The sequence below is a fragment of the Macaca nemestrina genome, chromosome 1 (assembly GCF_043159975.1).
Source record: "Macaca nemestrina isolate mMacNem1 chromosome 1, mMacNem.hap1, whole genome shotgun sequence".
NCBI classification, from domain to species: Eukaryota; Metazoa; Chordata; class Mammalia; order Primates; family Cercopithecidae; genus Macaca; species Macaca nemestrina.
Window position 1 is genome coordinate 188771610 of NC_092125.1, and position 23611 is coordinate 188795220.

General features: G+C 42.2%; 1 protein-coding gene across 3 annotated transcripts in view; it reads left to right on the top strand.

Moving 5' to 3' along the window:
• LOC105494924 (eukaryotic translation initiation factor 2B subunit gamma) overlaps nt 1–23611 on the top strand; it is a 147031-nt gene that overhangs the window by 90551 nt on the left and 32869 nt on the right. For 2 of the 3 annotated variants that reach the window (XM_011763955.2, XM_071094091.1), the window contains one exon: nt 11566–11655. The exons of the other annotated variant lie outside the window; for it this stretch is intronic. In XM_011763955.2, the coding sequence (XP_011762257.2) occupies nt 11566–11655 (90 nt within the window). The remainder of the gene's footprint in view (nt 1–11565; nt 11656–23611) is intronic. 3 annotated transcript variants of the gene reach the window in all.

Consider the following 23611-nt stretch of genomic DNA (forward strand, 5'->3'; position numbering starts at 1 on the left):
TATAAATTTTATTTCTTAAAAATTAAAGATTTTGAACCCCAAAGACACCATTAAGAAAATGAGGGTCAGGTACAGTGGCTCATGCAGGTAATCCCAGCATTTTGGGAGGCCAAACCAAGTGGATCGCTTGAACCAGGAGTTCAAGACCAGCCTGGAGAACATGGCAAAACACGTCTCTACAAAGAAAACGCAAAAATTAGCCAGGTGTGGTGTCATGCACCTATAGTCCTAGCTACTCAGGAGGCTGAGGAGGGAGGATCACCTGAGCTCAGGGAGGTTGAGGGGGCAGTAAGCTGTGATCACGCCACAGCACTCCAGCCTGGATGACAGAATGAGACTCTGTCTCAAGAAGAAAAAAAAGAGGCCAGGCCCAGTGGCTCATGCCTGTAATCCCAGCACTTTGGGAATCTGAGGCAGGAGGATCGTTTGGAGCTGGGAGTGTGAGAAAAGCCTGGGCAACAAAGTGAGACCCTATCTCTATAAAAAATCTTAAAGGGGCCGGGCGTAGTGGCTCACACCTGTAATCCTAGCGCTTTGGGAGGCCAAGGCGGGTGGATCACCTGAGGTCAGGAGTTTGAGACCAGCCTGGCCAACGTGGCGAAACCGCATCTCTACTGAAAATACAAAAATAAGTCAGTTGTGGTGGTGTACGCCTGTAATCTCAGCTCCTCAGGAGGCTGAGGCGGGAGAATTGCTTAAACCTGGGAGGCGGGGGTTGCAGTGAGCTGAGATCACACCATTGCCCTCCAGCCTGGGCAACAAGAGTGAAACTGCATGTCAAAAAAAATTTTTTTCTTTAATTAGCCAGGCATGGCATGAGCCTGTAGTCCCACCTCCTTGGGAAACTGAGGCATTAGGATCAGTTGAGCCCAGGAGTTCTAGACTGCAGTTTTGATCATGTCTGGGTGATGAAGCAAGACCCTGTCTCTGAGAAAAGAAAGAAAATAAGGAAATGAAAAGATAAGAACTCTTCCAACTCAAAAAAATCACTAACAACCTAATTTCAAAATAGGCAAAAGACTTGAATGAACATTTCACCAAAGAAGATACACAAATGGCTGACAAGCACATGAAAAGATCCTCAACATCATGTCATAGGGAAATGCAAACCAAAACCTTGATGATACCACTTCACACCCAATAGAATGGCTACAGTTTTTTTTTAAGTGACAGAAAAAGCAAATCTATAAATCTATAGAGACAGGAGGTAGATTAGTGATTGCCTGAGATGTGATAAGAAAGGGGATTGTTTTTTTTTAAAATTATTATTATTTCAACTGTTACTTAGATGTGCAAGTATGTTACATGGTATATTGTGTGATGGTGAGATTTGGGTGTGATTGAACCCATCATCCAGGTAGTGAGCGTAGAACAAAACAGGTGTTTTTTCAACTCTTGCTCTCCTCCCTCCCCCGCATTATGTATCCTCAATGTCTATTGTTCCCGTTTTTTGTTTTTTTGTTTTTTTGTTTTTTTTTTGAGATGATTCTCACTCTGTTGCCCAGGCTGGAGTGCACTGGCATGATATCAGCTAACAGCAGCCTCCACCTCCCGGGTGCAAGCAATTCTCCTGCCTCAACCTCCTGAGTAGCTGGGATTACAGGTATCTGCCAGCATGCCTGGCTAATTTTTGTATTTTTAGTAGAGATGGGGTTTCACCACGTTTTGGCCAGGCTGGTCTCAAACTCCTAACCTCAAGTGATCCACACGCCTTGGCCTCCCAAAGTGCTGGGATTGCAAGCGTGAGGCACTGCGCCCAGCCTATTGTTCCCGTCTTAATGTCTATGTGTATCCAGTGTTTAGCTCCCACTTATAAGTGAGACCACGTGATACCTGGTTTTCTGTTTCTACATTACTTTGCTTAGGATAATGGCCTCCAGCTACATCCATGTTGCTGCAAAGGACATGATTTTGTTCTTTTTTATAGCTGCATAATATTTCATGATACATATTGCACTACATTTTCTTTATCCAGTCCACTGTTGATGGGCACCTAGGTTGAATCCATGTCTTTGCTATTGTGACTAGTACTGTGATGAACATACCAGGGCACTTGTCTTTTTGGTAGAACAATGTCTTTTCGTTTGGATATATGCCCAGTAATGGATTGCTGGGTTGAATGGTAGTTCTATTTTTAGTGCTTTGAAATATCTCCAAACTGCTTTCCATAGTGGCTTAACTGGTTTACATTCCCACAAACAGTGTATAAACATTTCTTTTTCTCCACAGTCTCACCAGCATCTGTTGTTGTTGTTGTTTGACTTTTTAATAGTAGCCATTCTGACTGGCATGAGGTGGTATCGCATTGTGGCTTTGATTTGTATTTCTCTGATGATTAGTGATATTGAGGACAGACATACAGATCTATGGAACAGAACTAAGAGTCCACCTCATTTTTTCATGTGTTTGTTGTCTGCCTGTATGTCTTCTTTTGAGAAGTGTCTGTTCATGTCCTTTGCCCACTTTTTAATGGGCTTGTTTTTTGCTTGTTGATTTAAGTTCCTTATAGATGCTGGATATTACACCTTTGTCAGTTGCATAGTTTGAGAATATTTCCTCCCATTCTGTGGGTTGTCTGTTTACTCTGTTGCTAGTTTATTTTGCTGTGCAGAAGGTCTTTAATGAGGTGGAAAGGGGAATGTTTGATTATAAACAGTCATGTGATATCGTTTGAGTAAAGTAAATGTTCTGTAACTGGATTGTAGTGATAGTTTCATAGCTCTGTACATTTTCTAAAAATCATTAAATTGTATGTCTAAAACAGGTGAATTTTATGGTATGTAAATTATACTTCCATAAAGCTGTTTTTGTTTTGTTTTGTTTTGTTTTGTTTAAGACATAGGCTGGGTGCAGTGGTTCATGCCCGTAATCCCAGCACTTTGAGAGGCCAAGGTAGGAGTATCACTTGAGGCTGGGAGCTCAAGATTAGCCTGGACAACATAGTGAAGCCCCATACAAAAATACAAAATTAGCCAGGTGTGGCAGCTTGCACCTGTGGTCCTAGCTACTTGGGAGGCTGAGGTAGGGGGATTGCTTGAACTGAAGAGTTGGAAGCTGCAGTAAGCTAAGATAGTGCCACTGCATTCCAGCCTGGGTGACAGAGTAAGATCCCAGCTCTAAATAAATAAATAAGTAAATAAATAAAGCTAGAAGACACTAAAATAAAGCAATCAGCCAAATTCAGAACATGAATGTTCTATGAGACAGGTGACCCAATCTAACAGATTAATGGCTTCATAGGGAAATAAGAAAGGGAAATTTTTTTTTTTTTAAGAGTCAAGGTCTCAGCCAGGCATGGTGGCCCATGCCTGTCATCCTAACATTTTGGAAGGCCAAGACAGGAGGATCCCTTGAGCCCAGGAGTTCAAGACCAGCCTGGACAACATAGTGAGACCCTGTCTACAAATAATCTGAAAAGTTAACTGGGCATGGTGACACGTGCCTGTAGTCCTAGCTACTCAGAAGGTTGAGGCAGGAGAATAGCTTGAGCTGAGGAGTTCAAGGCTACAGTGAGCTGTGATTGCCCCACTCCACTCCAGCCTGGGCGACAGAGCACCCTGTCTCTCTCTCTCTCTCTCACACACACACACACACACAGAGAGAGAGAGAGAGAGAGAGACAGGCCCAGACTAGCCTTCCCCGTAACTGGAACTACAGGCATGCTCCACCTCACCCAGCTGGAATTTTTAAAAATGAAATAAGCAAATGTGGCCAGGCACGGTGGCTCATGCCTGTAATCCCAGCACTTTGGGAAGTTGAGGCAGGCGGATCACTTGAGGCCAGGAGTTCGAGACCAGCATGGCCAGTATGGTAATACCCCATCTCTACCAAAAATACAAAAATTAGCCAGGTGTAGTGGTGCATGCCTGTAACCCCAGCTACTCTGGAGGCTGAGGTAGGAGAATCGCTTGAACCTGGGAGGCAGAGGTTGCAGTGAGCCAAGATCACGCCACTGCACTCCAGCCTGGGTCACAGAGCAAGACTCCATCTCAAAAAAATAAAATAAGCAGGCCGGGCGCGGTGGCTCAAGCCTGTAATCCCAGCATTTTGGGAGGCCGAGACGGGCGGATCACGAGGTCAGGAGATCGAGACCATCCTGGCTAACACGGTGAAACCCCGTCTCTACTAAAAAATACAAAAAAACTAGCCGGGCGCGGTGGCGGGCGCCTGTAGTCCCAGCTACTCGGGAGGCTGAGGCAGGAGAATGGCGTGAACCCGGGAGGCGGAGCTTGCATTGAGCTGAGATCCGGCCACTGCACTCCAGCCTGGGCAGCAGAGCGAGACTCCGTCTCAAAAATAAATAAATAAATAAATAATAAAATAAAATAAGCAAATGTAATGTGAGAATTTTAATGGATCTCAAATCAGATAAACCAGATGGAAAAAGACAAATCAATACAGATAGGATACTAGATGACATTATTAAATCATTGATAATGACATCAAAATTATATTGTAAAGTTCTTAGCAATTAGAAATATATACTACACATACTGAAATATTTATAGATAAAATGACACAATATCTGGCATTTGCTTTAAAATAATGTATAGTTTGCCAGGATTGCCATAACAAAGTACATAAATTGGGTGACTTAGAACAGCAGAAATTTATTGTCTTACAGTTCTGGATGGCAGAAGTCCAAATTCCAAGGTGTCAGCAGGTGGTTCCTTCTGAGGGTGGTAAGGGAGAATCTGTTCATGCCTCTCTCCTATCTTCTAGTAGCCTCAGGCATCTTTGGCTTATAGATGACATTCTCCCCATATCTCTACCTCGTCTTCCCTCTACATATCTGTCTCTGTGTCCAAATTTCCCTTTCTATAAGGACACTACCTATATTGGATTGATGGCCCCCCCCAAAAAAAAAAAAGACTTCATCTTAACTCGATCATCTGCAAAGACTCTGTTTCCAAATATGATCACATTTACAGGTACTGGAGGGTTACGACTTCAATATCTTTTGTGGAGAACACAATTCAACTCATGATAAGTACTATAGCAAAAATAAAAATAAAAAAGATTGGCAAAATGTTGAAAATTATTTAACCTGATTGATGGATATATGAGAATTTATCCTGAATTTTATGTATATTCGAAATTTTATTTCCTTAAAAAAATTTTTTTAAGAAGTATATGTGTCAAAGCAGAGACTTGAATAAATATTTGTACACCCATGTTCATAGCATTACTCACAATGGCCAAAAGGTGGAAGAAACCCAATGTTCATCAACAGATGAATGGATAAACAAAATGTGGTCTATACATACAAGGGAATGTATTCAGCCTTAAAAAGGAAGGAAATTTTGACACATGTTGCAACACAGATAAACCTTGACAACATTATGCTAAATGAAATAAGCCAGTCACAAAAGGATAAGTATTGTATGATTCCTCTTTTTTGAGAAAGAGTCTGACTCTGTCGCCCAGGCTGGAGTGCAGTGGTACAATCTCAGCTCACTGCAACGTCCACCTCCCAAGTTCAAGCGATTCTCCTACCTCAGCCTCATGAGTAGCTGGGATTATACGCATGCGCCACCATACCTGGCTAATTTTTGTGTTTTTAGTAGAGACGGGGTTTCACCATGTTGCCGAACTCCAGGCTGGTCTCGAACTCCCAACCTCAGATGATCCATCTGCCTCGGCATCCCAAAGTGCTGGGATTACAGGTGTGAACAACTGCATCTAGGTTTTTTTTGTTTTTTTTTTTTTAGACAGTCTCACTTGTTGCCCAGACTGGAGTGTGGTGGCAAACTCTCAACTCACTGCAACCTCCACCTCCTGGGTTCAAGTAGTCCTCCCACCTCAGCCTCCCGAGTAGCTGGGACTACAAGCATATGCCACCACACTCGGCTATTTTTTGTATTTTTAGTAGAGACAGGGTTTCACCATATTGGCCAGGCTGGTCTCAAACTCCTGACCTCAAGTGATCTGCCCACCTCAGCCTCCCAAAGTGCTGGGATTACAGGTGTGAGCCATCATACCTAGTCTGCAGTGGTAGATTCATAGGAGTGTTTAATTCCAAAAATCATTTTTCAGAAGTAATTTCATCTTCCCTATTACAATTACACTGCATTATAGTACTGCATTATGTACTTTTTTTTTCTTTTCTTTTGAGACAGGGTCTCCCTCTGGCGCCCAGACTGGAGTGTAGTGGCACAGTCATGGCTCACTGCAGCCTCAACCTCCCAGGCTCAAGTGATCCTCCTGCCTCAGCCTCCCATGTAGTTGGAACCACAAGTATACACTACCACACCCAGCTAATTTTTAAATTTTTAGTAGAGACAGGGCCTTTCCATGTTGCCCAGGTGGTCTTGAACTCCTGAGCCAAAGCATTCTTCCTGCCTTGGCTTCCCACAGTGCTTAGATTATAGGTGAGGGCTACCATGCCTGGCCTACTTTTTTAAAAAAAAACAAACAAAAAAACAAGGTCTCACTGTGTTGGCTGGCCTCAAACTCCCAGGCTCAAGTGATCTTCCCACCCCCAGCCTGCCAAGTGGCTGGGACTGTAGGTGCAATGCCAAGGCACCTGGCTAGAAAGGATAACTTTTGAACAAATGAAGATAATCAGATCACAAGTACAGGCCGGGTGCGATGGCTCACCCCTGTAATCTCAGCACTTTGGGAGGCCGAGGCGGGCAGATCGCGAAGTCAGGAGATCGAGACCATCCTGGCTAACATGGTGAAACCCCATCCCTACTAAAATTACAAAATATTAGCCAGGAGTGGTGGCGGGCGCCTGTAGTCCCAGCGACTTGGGAGGCTGAGGCAGGAGAATGTCGTGAACACGGGAGGCAGAGTTTGCAGTGAGCCGAGATGGCGCCACTGCACTCCAGCATGGGTGACAGAGTGAGACTCTGTCTCAAAAAAAAGAAAAAGAATTTGGAGAGAATTTTGGATAAGGTGAAATTGACAGCAGAAATTCTGAGTTCAGCTAGGTGCAGTGGCTTGTACCTGTCATCCCAGCACTTTGGGAAGCCCAAGCGGTCAATCACCTGGGGTCAGGAGTTGGAGACCAGCCTGGCCAACATGGCAAAACCCCATCTATACTAAAAATAAAATAATAAAAAATAAATTAGCCAACCATGGTGGCACGCACCTGTATTCCCAACACTTTGGGAGGCCGAGGCAGGCAGATCACTTGAGGTCAGGAGTTCGAGACCAGCCTGGCCAACATGGTAAAACCCCGTCTCTACTAAAAATACAAAAGAAATTAGCCGGGCATGGTGGTGGGCACCTGTAATCCCAGCTACTTGGGGGCTGAGGCAGGAGAATCACTTGAACCTGGGAGGTGGAGGTTGCAGTGAGCTGAGATCACACCACTGTACTCCAGCCTGGGCGACAGAGCAAGACTCCATCTCAAAAAATAAATAAAACCATCAGATCTTGTGAGCAGTCACTCACTATCATGACAACAGCATGGGGGGAAAACGCCCCCATGATCCAATCACTTCCCTCCCTCCACACATGGGGATTACAGTTCAAGATGAGATTTGCATGGGGACACAGAGCCAAACCATGTCACACACAAATACACACACACACAGAGTAACACTTTTAGAATTGTGCTTAGGCCAGGCGCAGTGGCTCACGCCTGTAATCCCTGCACTCTGAGAGGCTGAAATGGATGGATCACCTGAGGTCAGAAGTTCAAGACCAGCCTGGACAACATGGTGAAACCCCGTCTCTACTAAAAATACAAAAATTAGCCAGCGTGGTGGTGCACACCTGTAATCCCAGCTACTCAGGAGGCTGAGGCAGGAGAATTGCTTGAACCCAGGAGGCGGAGGTTTCAGTGAGCCGATATCACACCACTGCACTCCAGCCTGTGCAATGGAATGAGACTCCATCTCCAAAAGAAAAAGTTAAAAATAAAAATCATTTTTTTAATTTAAAGAGTTAGGTGAAGAGAAGGAAAAATGTGTGGTTCTTCAGAGGTCTTATAGACTTTACAGGCGTGAGCCACTGCACCCGGCCCTGTTTTCTTTTTTAAAACACAAAATTGGCCAGGCACGGTGGCTCATGCCTGTAATCCCAGCACTTTGGGAGGCCGAGGCGGGCGGATCATGAAGGTTAAATTTTTATATAATTTCTCATTTTTATTTATTCATCGAAAGGATTCCGATAAATTTTTTATTGCAATGGACTTTTTAAAATTGCGGTGGACTTATTTTTTTTTAAGATGAGTTCTTGTTCTGTCACCAGGCTGGAGTGCAGTGGCACAATCTCGGCTCACTGCAACCTCCAGCTCCTGGTTTAAGTGATTTGCAATGGACTTTTTCTATGGTTGGCAAATGATGGTCTTTTGTTTTGTTTTTTGTTTTGAGACAAAACAAAAGGATCTTACTTTGTTGTCCTCTAAGCTGGAGTGCAGTGGCATGATCATGGCTCACCACAACTTCAATCTCCCAGGCTCAAACAATCTTCCCGCCTCAGCCTGCTTAGTAGCTGGGACTACAGATGCATGTCATGCCACCACACCTGGCTACTTGTATTTTTTATAGAGATTGGGTTTCACCATGTTGCTCAGGCTGGTCTTGAACTCCTGAGCTCAAGCGATCCTTCTGCCTCAGCCTCCCAAAGTGTTGGGATTACAGGCATGAGCCACTGCACCTGGCCATATTTTCTTTTTTAAAACATAAAATTGGCCAGGCGCAGTGGCTCACGCCTGTAATCCCAGCACTTTGGGAGGCCGAGGCGGGCGGATCATGAGGTCAGGAGATTGAGACCATCCTGGCTAACATGGTGAAACCCCGATTACTAAAAAAAAAAAATACAAAAAATTAGCTGGGCCTGGTGGCTGGCGCCTGTAGTCCCAGCTACTCGGGAGGCTGAGGCAGGAGAATGGTGTGAACCCCGGAGGCAGAGCTTGTAGTGAGCTGAGATCATGCCACTGTACTCCATCTCGGCAACAGAGCGAGACTCTGTCTCAAAAAAAAAAAAAAAAAAACTATTTATAAATATCTTATTTACTTCCATTTATTGATTTCTTTCTGTATTATATATAGACTCAAAACATCATCCTGGCCCAGAGCCATAAGCCAGTTATTCACATTTCATTGGTACCTCTTTGAGGTTTTTGGTTTTGTTTTAAAATATCAATCTTTATTTGTAATATAATTATAAAAACAATAAAATGAAATAAGGCAACCTCCTTTTTGGTAACTTAAATGTCATTAATGTCCCAGTGCCAAGATTTATATTCACTACACATTTAACCTGAAAGGAAAAAAAAAAATTCCAAATCATCCATTTCTGTTCCTGCATCATATTCCAGCTTGGTAGCTAGTTACATCTCTATCCTTAAGTATATCAGTTACATTTTTGGAACATTTTGTCTTATAAAAAATGGAAGAACGAGAGTTTTTTAAAACTGAAAAAGCATTTATAAAATACCATATAGATTTTATGCCATATATACTAGGGATTGGTAACAGTTTAGAAGATACTTATTCAGACTTTTAAGTTATTTGTATCCTGGCTCGATCAGTACAAGTTGACTCAACTATAAACATTAGAGTAGTACATCTACCTCAGAAGGTAGTTGTGAAGATTAAATAATATGGAGTGTATGAATGATGAAAGGAATTTATAAACCAAGGGAGTGAACAGGAGATTGCAACTCTTCAAATTGGTTAGATCAAAAGAAAGAAATATTAAGATGTAGAGTTCAAGTGAAACACTGGTACCACAAATCGTATTTGCTACAGTCACACCCACATTTGCTACAATCTATTCCTTGAGGACTTTTGTAGAACTTGAGAATTTCAGAAAGTTAAACCGTGAAAGTACCTTTTACTTTCTTCTTCATCCTCATTGTATACATTAATTAGCTTGTGTATGGTATGGGTGTGGGATTCCCAAGTCTCTGACTCTTATATTGCACTTTTCGCAGAAGAATAGAAGCCCAGATTGGTACACAATGACTTATTGGATAAATTGCTTCTGGGGTATCTAGATCCCATGATAATAATTTTCCTTAAAACTATAAGGCAGCCAGGTGTGGTGACTCATACCTGTAATCCCAGCACTTTGGGAGGCCAAGGCAGGGGGATTGCTTGAGCTCAGGAGTCCAAGACCAGCCTGAGAAACATAGTGGGATCTTGTCTCTACTAAAAATTAAAAAAAAAAAAAAAAAAATTAGCCAGGTATAGTGGTGCATGCCTGCAGTCCCAGCTACAGGAGGCTGAGGCAGGAGGATCACTTGAGCCCAGGAGATAGAGGCTACAGTGAGCAATGATTGCACCACTGCACTCCAGCCTAGACAAGTGGCTGTCTCCAGCCACAGCAAGACCCTGTCTCTAAAAATAAAAATAAAAACCTACAAGGCAGTCAAAGCAAAGCAACACAGAGTTAGAAGAAAAACGACAACCAGGCATCTATGACTGGAATCTTTTTTTTTTTTTTTTTTTTAACCATACTCCCCTTCTCTTCCCTGGGTGTTTATTTTTATTAAATAAAGTGACCCCAGACGTTACCAGCGTGGCATTTTTTAAACCTAGGCAGATGCCTTAATTTGACCTAATTTATTCATTTATTTGTTTATTCAACAACTATTTATTGGACATTTAGTCTGTGTCAGGCATAATGCTAAGTGCTAAGGATGTGAAGATAAATCTCTGCTCTACTGAAATTCAGTCTAGTGGGAGAGAGAGAAAGTAAATAGTCTGTTTCTTTACTGTATGTTAAGTTATCCAATCGAGGTAGATACCAAGTATTGAGGGAGCACAGACTTCACTGTTGTCAGTGAAGGATTCCTACAGGAAGTGTATCCTGGGGTGAGTCCTGAGAAATAAGTAGGAGTAGGAAGTTAAGATTGTTCATATAATTTTACTCCATCTTCTGCGAAGATGGAGAATACATACCAAATCATGGAGGCAAAAGAAAGCATGGCTAAGGTATGGTCTGGGGAAAGTAGGATAATTAGGGTAAGAAGCAGGAAAATGTTTATTACAAGAATTGTGTATAAGAATTTATAATAGAGGCCAGGTGCAGTGGGTCACACCTGTGAATCTCACCACTCTGGGAGGCTGAGGTGGGTGGATCACTTGAGACCAGGAGTTCAAAACCAGCCTGGCCAACACGGTGAAACCCCATCTCTACTAAAATACAAAAATTAACTGGGCATGGTGGTGCACAACTATAGTTTCAGCTACTTGGTAGGCTGAGGCACAAGAATTGCTTGAACCTGGGAGACAGAGGTTGCAGTGAGCTGAGATCACACCACTGAACTCCAGCCTGGGCAACAGAGCAAGACTGTCTCAAAAAAAAAAATGTTAATGATCGAATAGAAGAAGGTAGATTATCATGATATGATATCTCACCAGATTTCTTTAGAATCCTAAAAGCCTCAGAAAGTATGCCATAGGGTTTCTAGGGAAAAGACCTTTTATGTGGTAGAATCAGGGCTGGGGTCCACTGTCCTGGTCTCCCCAGAAAGGGGTGTAGGCAGCATGGCTGTGACCCTCATAAACTTACCAGTGCCTACTACCTAATAATAGAATGGAGACCATGTTACCTGATTGTGAGCCTCTTCTTTCTTCTTCTTCTTCTTACTTTTTTTGGCAGGTACCCTAGAATACGTTTCCACACGGATCTTGTGGATGCCCACCTCTACTGTTTAAAAAAATACGTCGTGGATTTCCTAATGGAAAATGGGTAAGAAAAAGGGTGGTAGAGTCAAACCTACAGTGCTTAACTAGCTACTTTGTGAATTCTTTAAGTTTTAAACCTTCATATTTTAGATAACCAGTTTCTAAAAATAGCACAATAGCACAGTTCTCATTTTTGTTTTAGAAATGAAATTATGTCATCAACTCTGTACCACAGAGTCCCCTGCTTGTATTTTTGCAGCGTGTGTTATAATACGTCAACAAAATATTTTGTAACACTTGTAGTAACCCATGGTGCCTCTTTCTGCCCAGTTCCAGGCTCTTCTTCCCTCCTTCAACAGGATCGAGCTCCACAGCCCTTATGCTATTTGTCTCATTACATGTTCTTCTCCTAGGCAGTTATCCTATAGATGGGCCCTCTTAGCAAAGAGCTAGAGACTTAACCACAGAAGAGGAGAAGAAGGAGAGCAAGTTTCCCCCCAATTTTAGAAAAGAAGTCCACTTCAATGAGTGCAGAGAAACAAAATGTGGCACACTTTCTGATTTTTTTTTTTTTTTTTTTTTTTTTTTTTTTTTTTTTGAGAACAGAATTGTAGGACTTAAATAGTTTCCAGAGATTGTGTTTGGCAGATCACTGGACTTGAGTTTTCAAAGAGAAAACCCCTTTTGCAGTTAATCTCAAGGATTTTTTATAAGAAAAGCAGCTACAGTCCTCAAAGGAACAGGTGGGAAAAGATTTAATAACTGCATGGTTAAGAATAGGAGCAGCTAGCTTCCCTTGATGACTGCTGGATAAGTTTGGAAAGTTCACCAGTGCTATTCAAGGCAGAAACTTATCTAGGTGAACAGATACCACAGTAGGAAGAGGTACCTCAGACCATCTGGAGAAAAGAATTTGAGAACCTGAGTTTATTTTTTTTTATTTTATTTATTATTATTATTATTTTTTTTTGAGACGGAGTCTCACTCTGTAGCCCCGGCTGGAGTGCAGTGGCCGGATCTCAGCTCGCTGCAAGCTCCGCCTCCCGGGTTCACGCCATTCTCCGGCCTCAGCCTCCCAAGTAGCTGGGACTACAGGCGCCGGCCACCTCGCCCGGCTAGTTTTTTGTATTTCTTAGTAGAGACGGGGTTTCACCGTGTTAGCCAGGATGGTCTCGATCTCCTGACCTCGTGATCCACCCGTCTCGGCCTCCCAAAGTGCTAGGATTACAGGCTTGAGCCACCGCGCCCGGCCAGAGAACCTGAGTTTAAATGCTAGCTCTGCCTTTGGCTGATGGACTTGAATATATATCAGAATATTAAGAGGAAGGAGGATTGTTCCCCTGCCCAGTATGATCTTTCTTGCGGTGTCCTACCCCTCACCCCCCACCCCCCACAACACTTGCTAAGTTCCTATGGGGAGGCCCATGTAGAGCCAATGGTAAAACAAATCATTTGGACTTTTAGAAAGCTTTCCCAAGGATTGTTATATCTCTGTTTCCCCTACCAAGGACACTGTTGCCCTGCTCCCTTCTGACCTCTGAAAAATGTTTTCATTCCATCAACGCATACTTATTAAGCACTCATTATGAGGCAGGCATTGTGCTAAATCAACCATGGGATCAATGATAAATAAACAGATATGGCCCTGCCCTCATAGAAATTACAGCCTGAGCTCCATGGTGGAACGTGGAGACCTTGCTTTTTAGATAGCAGGGTAACTTGTTGCCAAGATTTAGAGGGTAATCCAAGACCTATTTCTCAGTGACCAGTCTGGGCTGTTTGTATTCCAAAAATGAAATTAACTCTTGGCCATTGAAGAGTTTATTTTTCACTCTCAAATAAAAATGAAGTCATACGAAACGAGCCTAGGTCTTGATGGGCAGAGGGGACACAACTGTGTTAGAAAGGATGACTTTTTAAAAAATGATTTACTGTGGAAAATTTCACATAAATGCAAAAGTAAAGAAAATAATGAACTCCCATGTATCCATCACACAGTTTCAACAATTATCAACTCATTGTCAATTTTGTTTTATATATGCCACCATTTCTCTCCCCCCATTACCGTAAATTGTTTTAAAGCAAGGCATTTTGATATAATTTCATCTGTAAATATTTTGATATAATTTCATCTGTAAATATATTTCAGCATGAAAGGACCCTTCCAGGATAAAGATGATATTTAAAATAGATATATATTTTACGTATACATATATATATAGAGAGAGAGAGAGAGGCTCTTTTTTTTTTTTTTTTTTAATAAATACCTTAATATCATTATCACACCTACAAAAAACTGACAGTATTTTCTTAATACTATCAAAGAGGATTGTGGCTTTCAGTGTCTGTATATGCAGGCAGTTTTACAGCAAACCTAGTCATCTCATCCTGGTTGTTATGGCTTATATGTAGCTCATTTGGCCAGTACCAGTTAGTTATTCCCACACCTGGCAAGTGTAGTGCAAAGGTGTGTGTACCTTGAGGACAAACCTGAAGTTGGTGATACGGCTCTAGGTCCTGGCCAGAAGCTCTGCCAAATGGGACTTTCCCAGAACCTGCTGCAGTAGAGAATGATACAGAGCCTCAGCACCTACTGTTTCCCCACCTCCAGATCTGTTTAGGAGACCCTTATCTCTTTCCTCCCCGCATCTACCTTCACCTCTCAGAATTGCTGCAATCAAAGAGCATATACTGAAAATTGATATATTTCAATATATTGGAAAAAGTAAAAAGGCACAGCAGGGCAAATTGGAATGTTACTTGAGGGAGAGTCTTTGTTCGTGGCTGGAATAGTGAAGGTCTTTGAAAAGTTGTGGGAGATGGGATTGAATTGGTTGGTGGTAGATAGCAACATGTAGAAGGTCTTGAAAGCTGAGCAGGGAGTTACAAATCTTTAAACAGAATAGTCTTATAGGAAATAAGCAATGATGCAACCTGGCAAGTGAACATAAACCATTCTGCATGGGAAAGAGATTTCTTCAAGATAAGTAGGAGGCATTTATAATCATCTGGTCATCAAATGATGACTCCTTTTAATGGAAAGAGTAAACCTAGGAGACCCAGCTTCAAGAAAGGACTGCTATAGCAATCCTTTGTTATATTTCACCTCTGAGAGTTAACATATTCTACCCTGTGTTCTTTATGTAGGAAAGCTTCATGTTTTCTACAAAGTCACACTTAGGTTTTGTTAGTTGTTTACATGTTAACATTTTCCACTCAAATTCTTTGAGAATGGAGAGCTACCTGGATTTGTAAGGCATTCACTATATACTTGGTGAATGGGGGAAAGGAGATGTAGTGACAGGTAACAGAAGCATTTTAGTATTAATAATAATGAAAGAAGAGAGGTGGGTTTCCACAGTTGACTAAGCAGAAAAGCTATAAGGAGAACTGCAGAGAGAAGAAAATCTGTACTCTCTTTGATGAGAAGTTAGTAACTATACACACTTTACAAGTTTTTTATCCACTTCTGAATGTGGTATGATAGATGAATGTTCCACAGAATCTGTTGAACATTTTAATTCAAAATGTGTTGGATTCTATGTCCAGGGCCAAAGCAGAGCTTAGTCTGAGTATTGTGACTGTGATACCTCTTGATAACTGAGTGTTCCTCCCTCTTTTACAATGTCAGCTGGATTAAGCCTAAAGAAGCTGATCTCTTAGGAGATCTAGAAGCCCAGGTATTGGCCCAGCTCTTTGCTTGCCTTAGTAGGAGTTGCTCCTAGACCTGAGTCAGGGCCCTAGATTGGCACTGACCCTATGAAGGCCTCAAGCAATATGCCAGTATGCCAACTTTGTGAGCTAAAGCCATGGGCAATATATGCCAGGCAATATATACCAGGATTAGTCTTGATTTCCTTTTAGTACAGAACCTCTCCCAACCCCGCCCCCCCCCCCGCAAATTTATCTTTCTCTCTTTAAGAGACTTAAAGATTAGTCTCCTTAACAGGGAGAATTGAGACTGATTACTTCCTTCTTGTCCAGAAGTATCCACGGTTACAGTCACCCTCTTATAGTGTTAGAATCTGATATTGCCGTGCAGTGCTTATAGTCTTGGGGCTGGACCTTCAGAGCAGGAAGAGAGAGGAAAGAAAAAGATTTAACAGCACCTATCATGTACCAGGCCCTATGCTGGGTGCTTTTCACATATATTCACTTCTTACAATAGTTCTTTCATTAGGTATTATATTATAGAGGAAGAAAATGCTCAAAAGTCATTTGCTCAATGTCATGCAGCCACAGCCTCAACAAAATCCATCACTATTTAATTGATTGCCAGCAACGTCCACCACAGATGTTGGATATCTCCATTGCTAACATGCTTATGCGCACATGCACATGACTCACACTTGGAAGAATAACAGAGCAGTCACAACTTCCTTGCCTCAGCTATGTCGGGATGCAGAGAAGTAAGGATAGGACCCACAAAGTGAAGTCAAGAGTTGGGGATAGGCAGCCATGGTAAGGTCAGAATCATGGTAATAATTAAAGCCACACACAAAATGAAGTTATGTTAGCTGGGCATGATGGCATATACCTCTAGTCTCACCTACTCAGGAGGCTGAGGTAGGAGGAGCACTTGAGCCCATGAGGTTGATGCTACAGTGAGCTATATATGATGGCACACTGCACTCCAGCCTGGTAGACACAAAGAGACCCTGTCTCTAAAAAAAGTTAAAAATTTAAAAAGATAAAAGTGTGGAATAGCTAGAAAGCCACGAGTAAGCACAAGACAGCAGAGTGGAGGTAAGAAGCAGAGATGAGGGACCAGATAGTTCCATGAGAGGTAGACAGTAGTAGTCTTGGTTTCTTACTGTTCAGTTCGGGCATCCATTAATTTGGCTGTACTTGGTTTCCTTACATGTCCTTAGATGTCCCAGAGGTTTCATGATGTGTCCTTTACTTCAATAACAACAAGATTAAGCTAAGAGTATATGACTTACACACCTTCTCAACAGGGCTGTTATTGGGTGACTGCATACTGATATCTGAAGATGCAGGTGCTACCAAGAATAAATCAAGGTAGTCTCTTTGAACTTCTTAGTTGCATTCATTTTTATCTCTGGGACTTCTAGAAATCATCAGCTGCTGGGGAAGGGACAAAGTTCTAGCAGCACAGCACATTGTATGACTTATAAATAAAGAGTCCCCAGTTGAGCTAGCCTGTGCTATCTGAGGGTATCATGGGTCAGCCTATGGTAGGAAAGATAACCTTTTTAAAGAGGACTTAAAAACTGGAAGAATATATATAATTAAAGCACTCCCACAAAGAAGCATCATCATGGAGCCAGAAAATCTAAAACCAGAGGGAAAGGTATGTTTGGTTTGATGAAGATTTAAGAATAATCTCCCTGTAAGTATAATGGTTAATTGATGTCCTTTCCATCTATCTTTGTTCTCTGGCACATTCCTAAATATTTGTTGAAACATCCCTAGATGTTATTCCTGTAGGAAATGTCTCTCAATTTTTTCCCCTTTTACTACCACTTAGATTGGATATCCTTACTGTGCTACCATAATAATATTCTCTGCTTGTCTCCATCAGGCATAATTAACCATTCCCTCTTCTGATCTTGTATAGTCTTAAATTATTACATGCATCCCATTAAATTGTATTTACATGTCTGTCTTTTCCATCTTTTTGAAGTCCTTGAGGACAGACTTCATCCCTGATTCATCTTGTGACACAATAATAGATGCTCAGTAAATATAAAGGCAACCAAACTGTCAAGTGCATCTGAGGCCATGGATTTGCCTGTTTTGTTTCATTGTTGTAGTCCTACTGTCTAGAAGAGTGCCTGGCACGTTTTGGGCGCTCTGTGAATAAACTGAATAAATAGAATGTTGATTGGCCAGGTGAGGTGGCTCACACCTGTAATCCCAGCACTCTGGGAGGCTGAGGTGGTTGACTCACTTGGGCCCAGGAGTTTGAAACCAGCCTGGACAACAAAGTGAGACCCCGTCTCTACAGAAAATAGGAAATAGAAAAATTAGTCAGGTGTGGTGGCATGTGCCTATAGTTCAGCTACTCTGGAAGCTGTGAGGTGGGAGGATCACTTGAGCCTAGGAGAGAATTTGAGGCTGTGATCACGCCACTGCACTTAAGCCTGGGTAACAGAGCAAAAGGCTGTCTCAAAAAAAAAAAAAAAAAGTTTATTGATTTGACCTCTCCAGCCAGTAGGAGTAGGATCTGAACATGTTTTTCTTTCTCAAGTCCTGTGCACCAGCATTGAAATTTTATTCTTATGGAAGACGTCAGTATTTTGTCAACAAGGAAAAAAGGGTATCACAGAACTGTATACCAAATATCTAGCTTTTAAATCAGGACCCTTTAAGATAATTTTGTGTTTACTTTCCAGCTTTCTTTGGAGGAAAAAAAAAAAAAAAAAAACTGAGAACAAAGCATAGGGTTAACTCAGCAATTGCCTTTTCTTCCCAATTATAGCTCCACTGAGAGAAGAGGCAAGAAAACCCAAGTTTTTAGTCCTCTGCTTGGCTGACTTGAGTTCCAGGCCCTATAAAAGTAGGTTTTCTGTTCTCCCTCCTTCCTAATTCTTTGAAGGACTGAGTTGAAGTGAGACATTTGGGCAATTGTTAGTCTCTTTTGATTTGCTTACAAAGACAGAAAAGCCAGAATGCAAAAGTAGCCAAACTTTTTCTTTTGCCATGGACATCACTTTTAGGCATCTGGAATCTTGTGGTCACAAGGAGGGCCTGATCTCAGATCAAGGCAAAATAATAGAAGTATCAGGTTTGACTAGAACTAATAATCATGTGTTTTTTCAAGTATTGGAATTTTTTTTTTTTTTTTTTTTTTTTTTTTTTTTTGAGACAGAGTCTCGCTCTGTCGCCCAGACTGGAGTGCAGTGGCCGGATCTCAGCTCACTGCAAGCTCCGCCTCCCGGGTTTACGCTATTCTCCTGCCTCAGCCTCCCGAGTAGCTGGGACTACAGGCGCCAGCCACCTCGCCTGGCTAGTTTTTTGTATTTTTTAGTAGAGACGGGGTTTCACCGTGTTAGCCAGGATGGTCTCGATCTCCTGACCTCGTGATCCGCCCGTCTCGGCCTCCCAAAGTGCTGGGATTACAGGCTTGAGCCACCGCGCCCGGCTTTTTTTTTTTTTGAGACAGAGCCTCACTCTGTCACCAGGCTGGAGTGCAGTGGAGCAATCTCTGCTCACTGCAACCTCCACTTCCCAGGTTCAAGCAATTCTCCTGTCTCAGCCTCCCGAGTATGTGGGACTACAGGCATGTGCTACCATGCCCAGCTAATTTTTGTATTTTTAGTAGAAACGGGGTTTCATTATTTTGGCCATTATTAGGGCAACTTATAGACAGAATCGTGATCTTGGGTGGGTGCAAGACAGGTAGATCTCCATACTGCAACCCCCCAGACCCAGAGCCTATACCTTGGGGAAAAAAACATATGCTTTGGAAGGAATTTTCAAAAATCAAAGCAGTTTGTGACCTTAAGGCATTTAGCAAACCTAATATCTGACCTACCTAATTTAGACCAAATGTCTTTGTTTTACCGATAATCTTTAACATTTTTTATTTCCCAAAGATTACTAAAGTTACATAAACTAAAAAGCATTACAGTTTTTATTTTTCTTTCAAAATATTTAAGCGCTTATTTTTCTTTATGCCAATTAATTAGAGCTCTTTTACATAAATATCACACACATAACACATATATAAACTACACAGACAGACAGAAGAAGATCTGGTAGTTGTAAGATTTTTCATTTGCCAGTTTCTTAATTGGATTACTGGCCTCATGGTAGAGCCCTTCAAGAAACAGGGCTAGGAAAACATGCAGTTTCTAGGGCCTAATAAGCAGGTACAGCTGAAAGACAAAAACAGACCCCCAAAAATTATGGGTCCCATTTTTATACCAGATCCTGGATCCCAAAAAGAGGGAATCAGCCCAGCTCCCATGGAAGTCTTATCTCTCAGTGGGGAGTGGGGACATTTCCATAACTTCTAGGTGGCCAAGAGCATGCTTCTCTGATGTAAATGTGCAAAGAGCCACGTATTCCCTAATAACTGCCATTAGCCATTGTTAAAAGTATATTTAGCCTTAGATTTTCAGAGGAATCTATCCACCACCCATTCCTGGGGTTTCATGAGGAAAACAGAGTTTTTTCCCAGAATGAGGTCTGTGACACCTGCTCTGTTTTTTGCAAGGAGTCCCAGTCTGTTAGAGCTTGAATATCCACTTTTAATTAAGCTGACTGGCCAGGTGCAGTGGCTCACACCTGTAATCCCAGCACTTTGGGAGACCAAGGCAGGTAGATCACTGGAGGTCAGGAGTTTGAGACCAGCCTGGGCAACATGGTGAAACCCCATCTCTACTAAAAATATAAAAAGTATCCAGGCATGGTGGCATGTGCCTGTAATCCCAGCTACTCAGGAGGCTGAGGCAGGAGAATCCCTGGAACAGAGCAAGACTCCGTTTCAAAAAAAAAGATAAAAAATAAAATAAATAAAAATAAAAGCACTATGGTTAAAAGTCAGCTTAATTTCTTTTTTTTTTTTCTTTTCCTTTTTTAAGATGGAGCCTCGCTCTGTCACCCAGGCTGGAGTACAGTGACACAATCTCAGCTCACTGCAACCTCCACCTCCCAGGTTCCAGCAATTCTACTGCCTCAGCTTGAGTAGCAGGGATTACAGGCATGCGCCACCACATCCGGCTAGTGTTTTGTATTTTTAGTAGAGATGCCATTTCACCATGTTGACCAGGCTGGTCTTGAACTCCTGACCTCAAGTGATCCACCCGCTTTGGCCACCCAGAGTGCTGGGATTACAGGCGTGAGTCACCACTCCCAGCTATAAGCCTCTTTTAAAAAGCCCTTTTAAATTTCTTATTACCCAACTCTAGCCAGGCCACACTGACAATATTTCTGGCTTTTGAACTTGACCAAAGGTAACTTCACAGGTGCTTAGGGAAAGGAGAATTCAAGATGGTTTGTGGAGGGGAAGATAATCAACTAATGGTAAAGGTCACGCACATGTCAAACCAGAAAGGACTCATTCCCTAAGCCAGGAATTGAACCCAGGGCATCACTGTGAAAAGTCAAAGCCTTAGCTGCTGAGCTACAGCACTAGGAGTTTCCATTGCTCTTCCCGCTCTTCCCAGAAAGAGCCTAGAGTAGTTAATTTTGTGCTTGCAAAGGCTTTTAACTACTCAAGATAATTTTTAGAGGTAGCTATGACATGAATCCCAGAATTCCTATTCTCTGGAAGGAAGAGACCGAGAGAAAGTATGGCCACATGGTTACAAGGTCAAGTTCCCAAGGACATAGAACAAAATGGAGACCTCACCCAGTTTTTTTGTTTGTTTCAAGGACCTGCAGCAAAGTTTATTACTGACTAGCTTGCTGGCCATCTTGAGCAGTTTATGGGGTCCTAAGCCCCTAAGGTACCCCTCTTCATGACAGAACAACACAGACAAATTCATAGCACAAAATACATTAGATTCATTATGACTTAATTACTAGCCTTAGAATTCTTTTTCTCATTAATCAAAACTTTACAGAGGAGATAAACAGTGATTTTTACTATTCATCAGCCAATTTGCAGAGAGAGAGAGAGGCCAGAAGTCTCACTGGTAAGAAATTTTTACCCCTTTGCCAGCATGTCCTGTTTCTGGGTTCCCCTTCCCTGAGCAGCCCTAGCAACACTGCTTGCCACAGCATCGCTCCGGGGGCCAAGCTGCATCACAAAGGAAAATCATGGAACCACAGACAAATTCCTCTCAGTTTTGCAAGTTGCCACCCAAACGGCTGCATGGTGGACTTGAATTCTAATATTTTCCATTCTGGACATAGCAAAACACATGTGACAAAACATAGACATTAGCCACCATATGGATGCTTAGCACCCAATATTGAAATGGCAAGGCCCAAACTTGCCCCCGGTTGGGCCCTGTCATCTTTATCCATTTTTAACCAAGAGGGACTTTATTGAGGGAAGGGCCTCTCACCCAGTCCCATCCTTTACTCAGGTAAGATGTACCCCCATTACATATCCAAAGTCAGCCAATTGGTGCTGCAGTCTGTTTCCTTTGGATCATATGGTAACTAAGCTAAAAGATTAGCAAATCTAATTTTGTAATCAATCATTTAGGGGCCTCTTTTTTTGGGAGGGGGGGACAGTCTGGCTCTGTCACCCAGGCTGGAGTGAGTACAGTAGTGCGATCTCAGGTCACTGCAACCTCCGCCTCCTGAATTCAAGCATGCCTCAGCCTCCCAAGTAGCTGGGATTACAGGCCTGCACCATCATGCCTGGCTTCTTTTTGTACTTTTAGTAGAGATGGGGTTTCACCATGTTGACCAGACTGGTCTTGAACTCCTGACCTCAAGTGATCCACCTGCCTTGGCCTCCCAAAGTGCTGGGATTACAGATGTGAGCCACCGTGCCCAGCCTTCGTAAAGTCTTTAAATAAAAATATTGAAATATTTTTAGAAGTGTCTGCATATCAATAAGCATTGCTAGATGAGTCTCGATGCACTTCAGTGCATTGTTCATTTGGAACGTTCTACTGTAAGTTATCTTTCGTAAGATTTCGCCATTTCTGTAAGACTTCACTGCTTACCAGCTAATGTATAAGCTGGAAGGAATTCAGTTTTCCAGAAATTAAGGATCCCATTTTTACCTAAAATATTCACTTTGCTCTCAGGTTCCCTTGATGAATTTAGCCAATGATTTTTCCTACCTAAGCACACAAGAAAAATGAAACAAAGGGGTAGAACACAAACATCCCTGTGAATTTTTAAGAGCCAAAGTTTACAACCCCTACAATATTACCATTTACAACCAGTTTCTTTCTGACCCAGTCAGATGTAAGAAGCTTCTAACTGGATCCAAGCCAGCTAATTACTGGATCAAATCCAATCCTGGACCCAGTTTGGATCAAGAAATTTGCTCAAATAAACTTGGATAGCTCAAAACACAAATCCTTGGAGCTCTGAAATCTGAGAGAGAGAGCTTACCCACAATCCCCAGTCACTCTGAGAGATCAGTGGACATAAGTGGGTCCTTGCAGGTACCTTGTTTGTTCCCTCAGCTCCTGGGGGTCATTAAAGCTCTACTTCAGATCCAACTTCTGACACCATCTGTTAAAAGAAAAACTCAAGCCAAATTAAGTTTAAAGGAGTTTATTTGATCTATTAATGACTCATGAATCAGGAAGCCCCCAGAAGCACAGCAAATTCAGAAAGACTCCAAGGATGCCTCATGGTCAGAGGCATTTGACAATTTTTAGACAAAAAAATGAAGTGACGTACAGAAATCAGAAGTGAGATACAGAAACAACTGGATTGGTTACAGCTCAGCATTTGCGTTATTTGAACACAGTTTGAACACTCAGCAGTGTATGAGTGGTTGAAGTATGGCTGCTTGGATTGGCCAATTCTCAGCTGTTGGTATAGGCACATACTCCTAAATTAGGTTTTCAGTCTCGTCTACCTATTAAGTTAGGATGCAGTTTGTCCACAAGCACTCAAATATAGAAGTACAAAGTCCTTCTCAGGCCATATTTAGTTTGCTTTAACATTCATAATTTCAGTACTGTGAGATAACTATTGTGAACATTTTAGTGTATTTCCATTGTTTTATTTTCATATATATAGTGAGAATACATGCTTGAAGTCACACTTTAAAAATAATCTGGATCAGGTGCAGTGGCTCACGCCTGTAATCCCATCACTTTGGGAAGCTGAAGCAGGTCGAATCATGAGGTCAGGAGTTCGAGACCAGCCTGGCCAACATGGTGAAACCCCATCTCTACTAAAAATACAAAAAATTAGCCCAGTGTGGTGGCAGGTGCCTGTAATCCCAGCTACTCGGGAGGCTGAGACAGGAGAATCGCTTGAACCCAGGAGGCAGAGGTTGCAGTGGGCCGAGACCACACCACTGCACTCTAGTGAGACTCCGTCTAAAAAAATAATTTGCTTTTTTCATTGAGTATTATAAGCATTTTTTTTTCTATCATTAAAAAATTCTTGGCTGAGCACCGTGG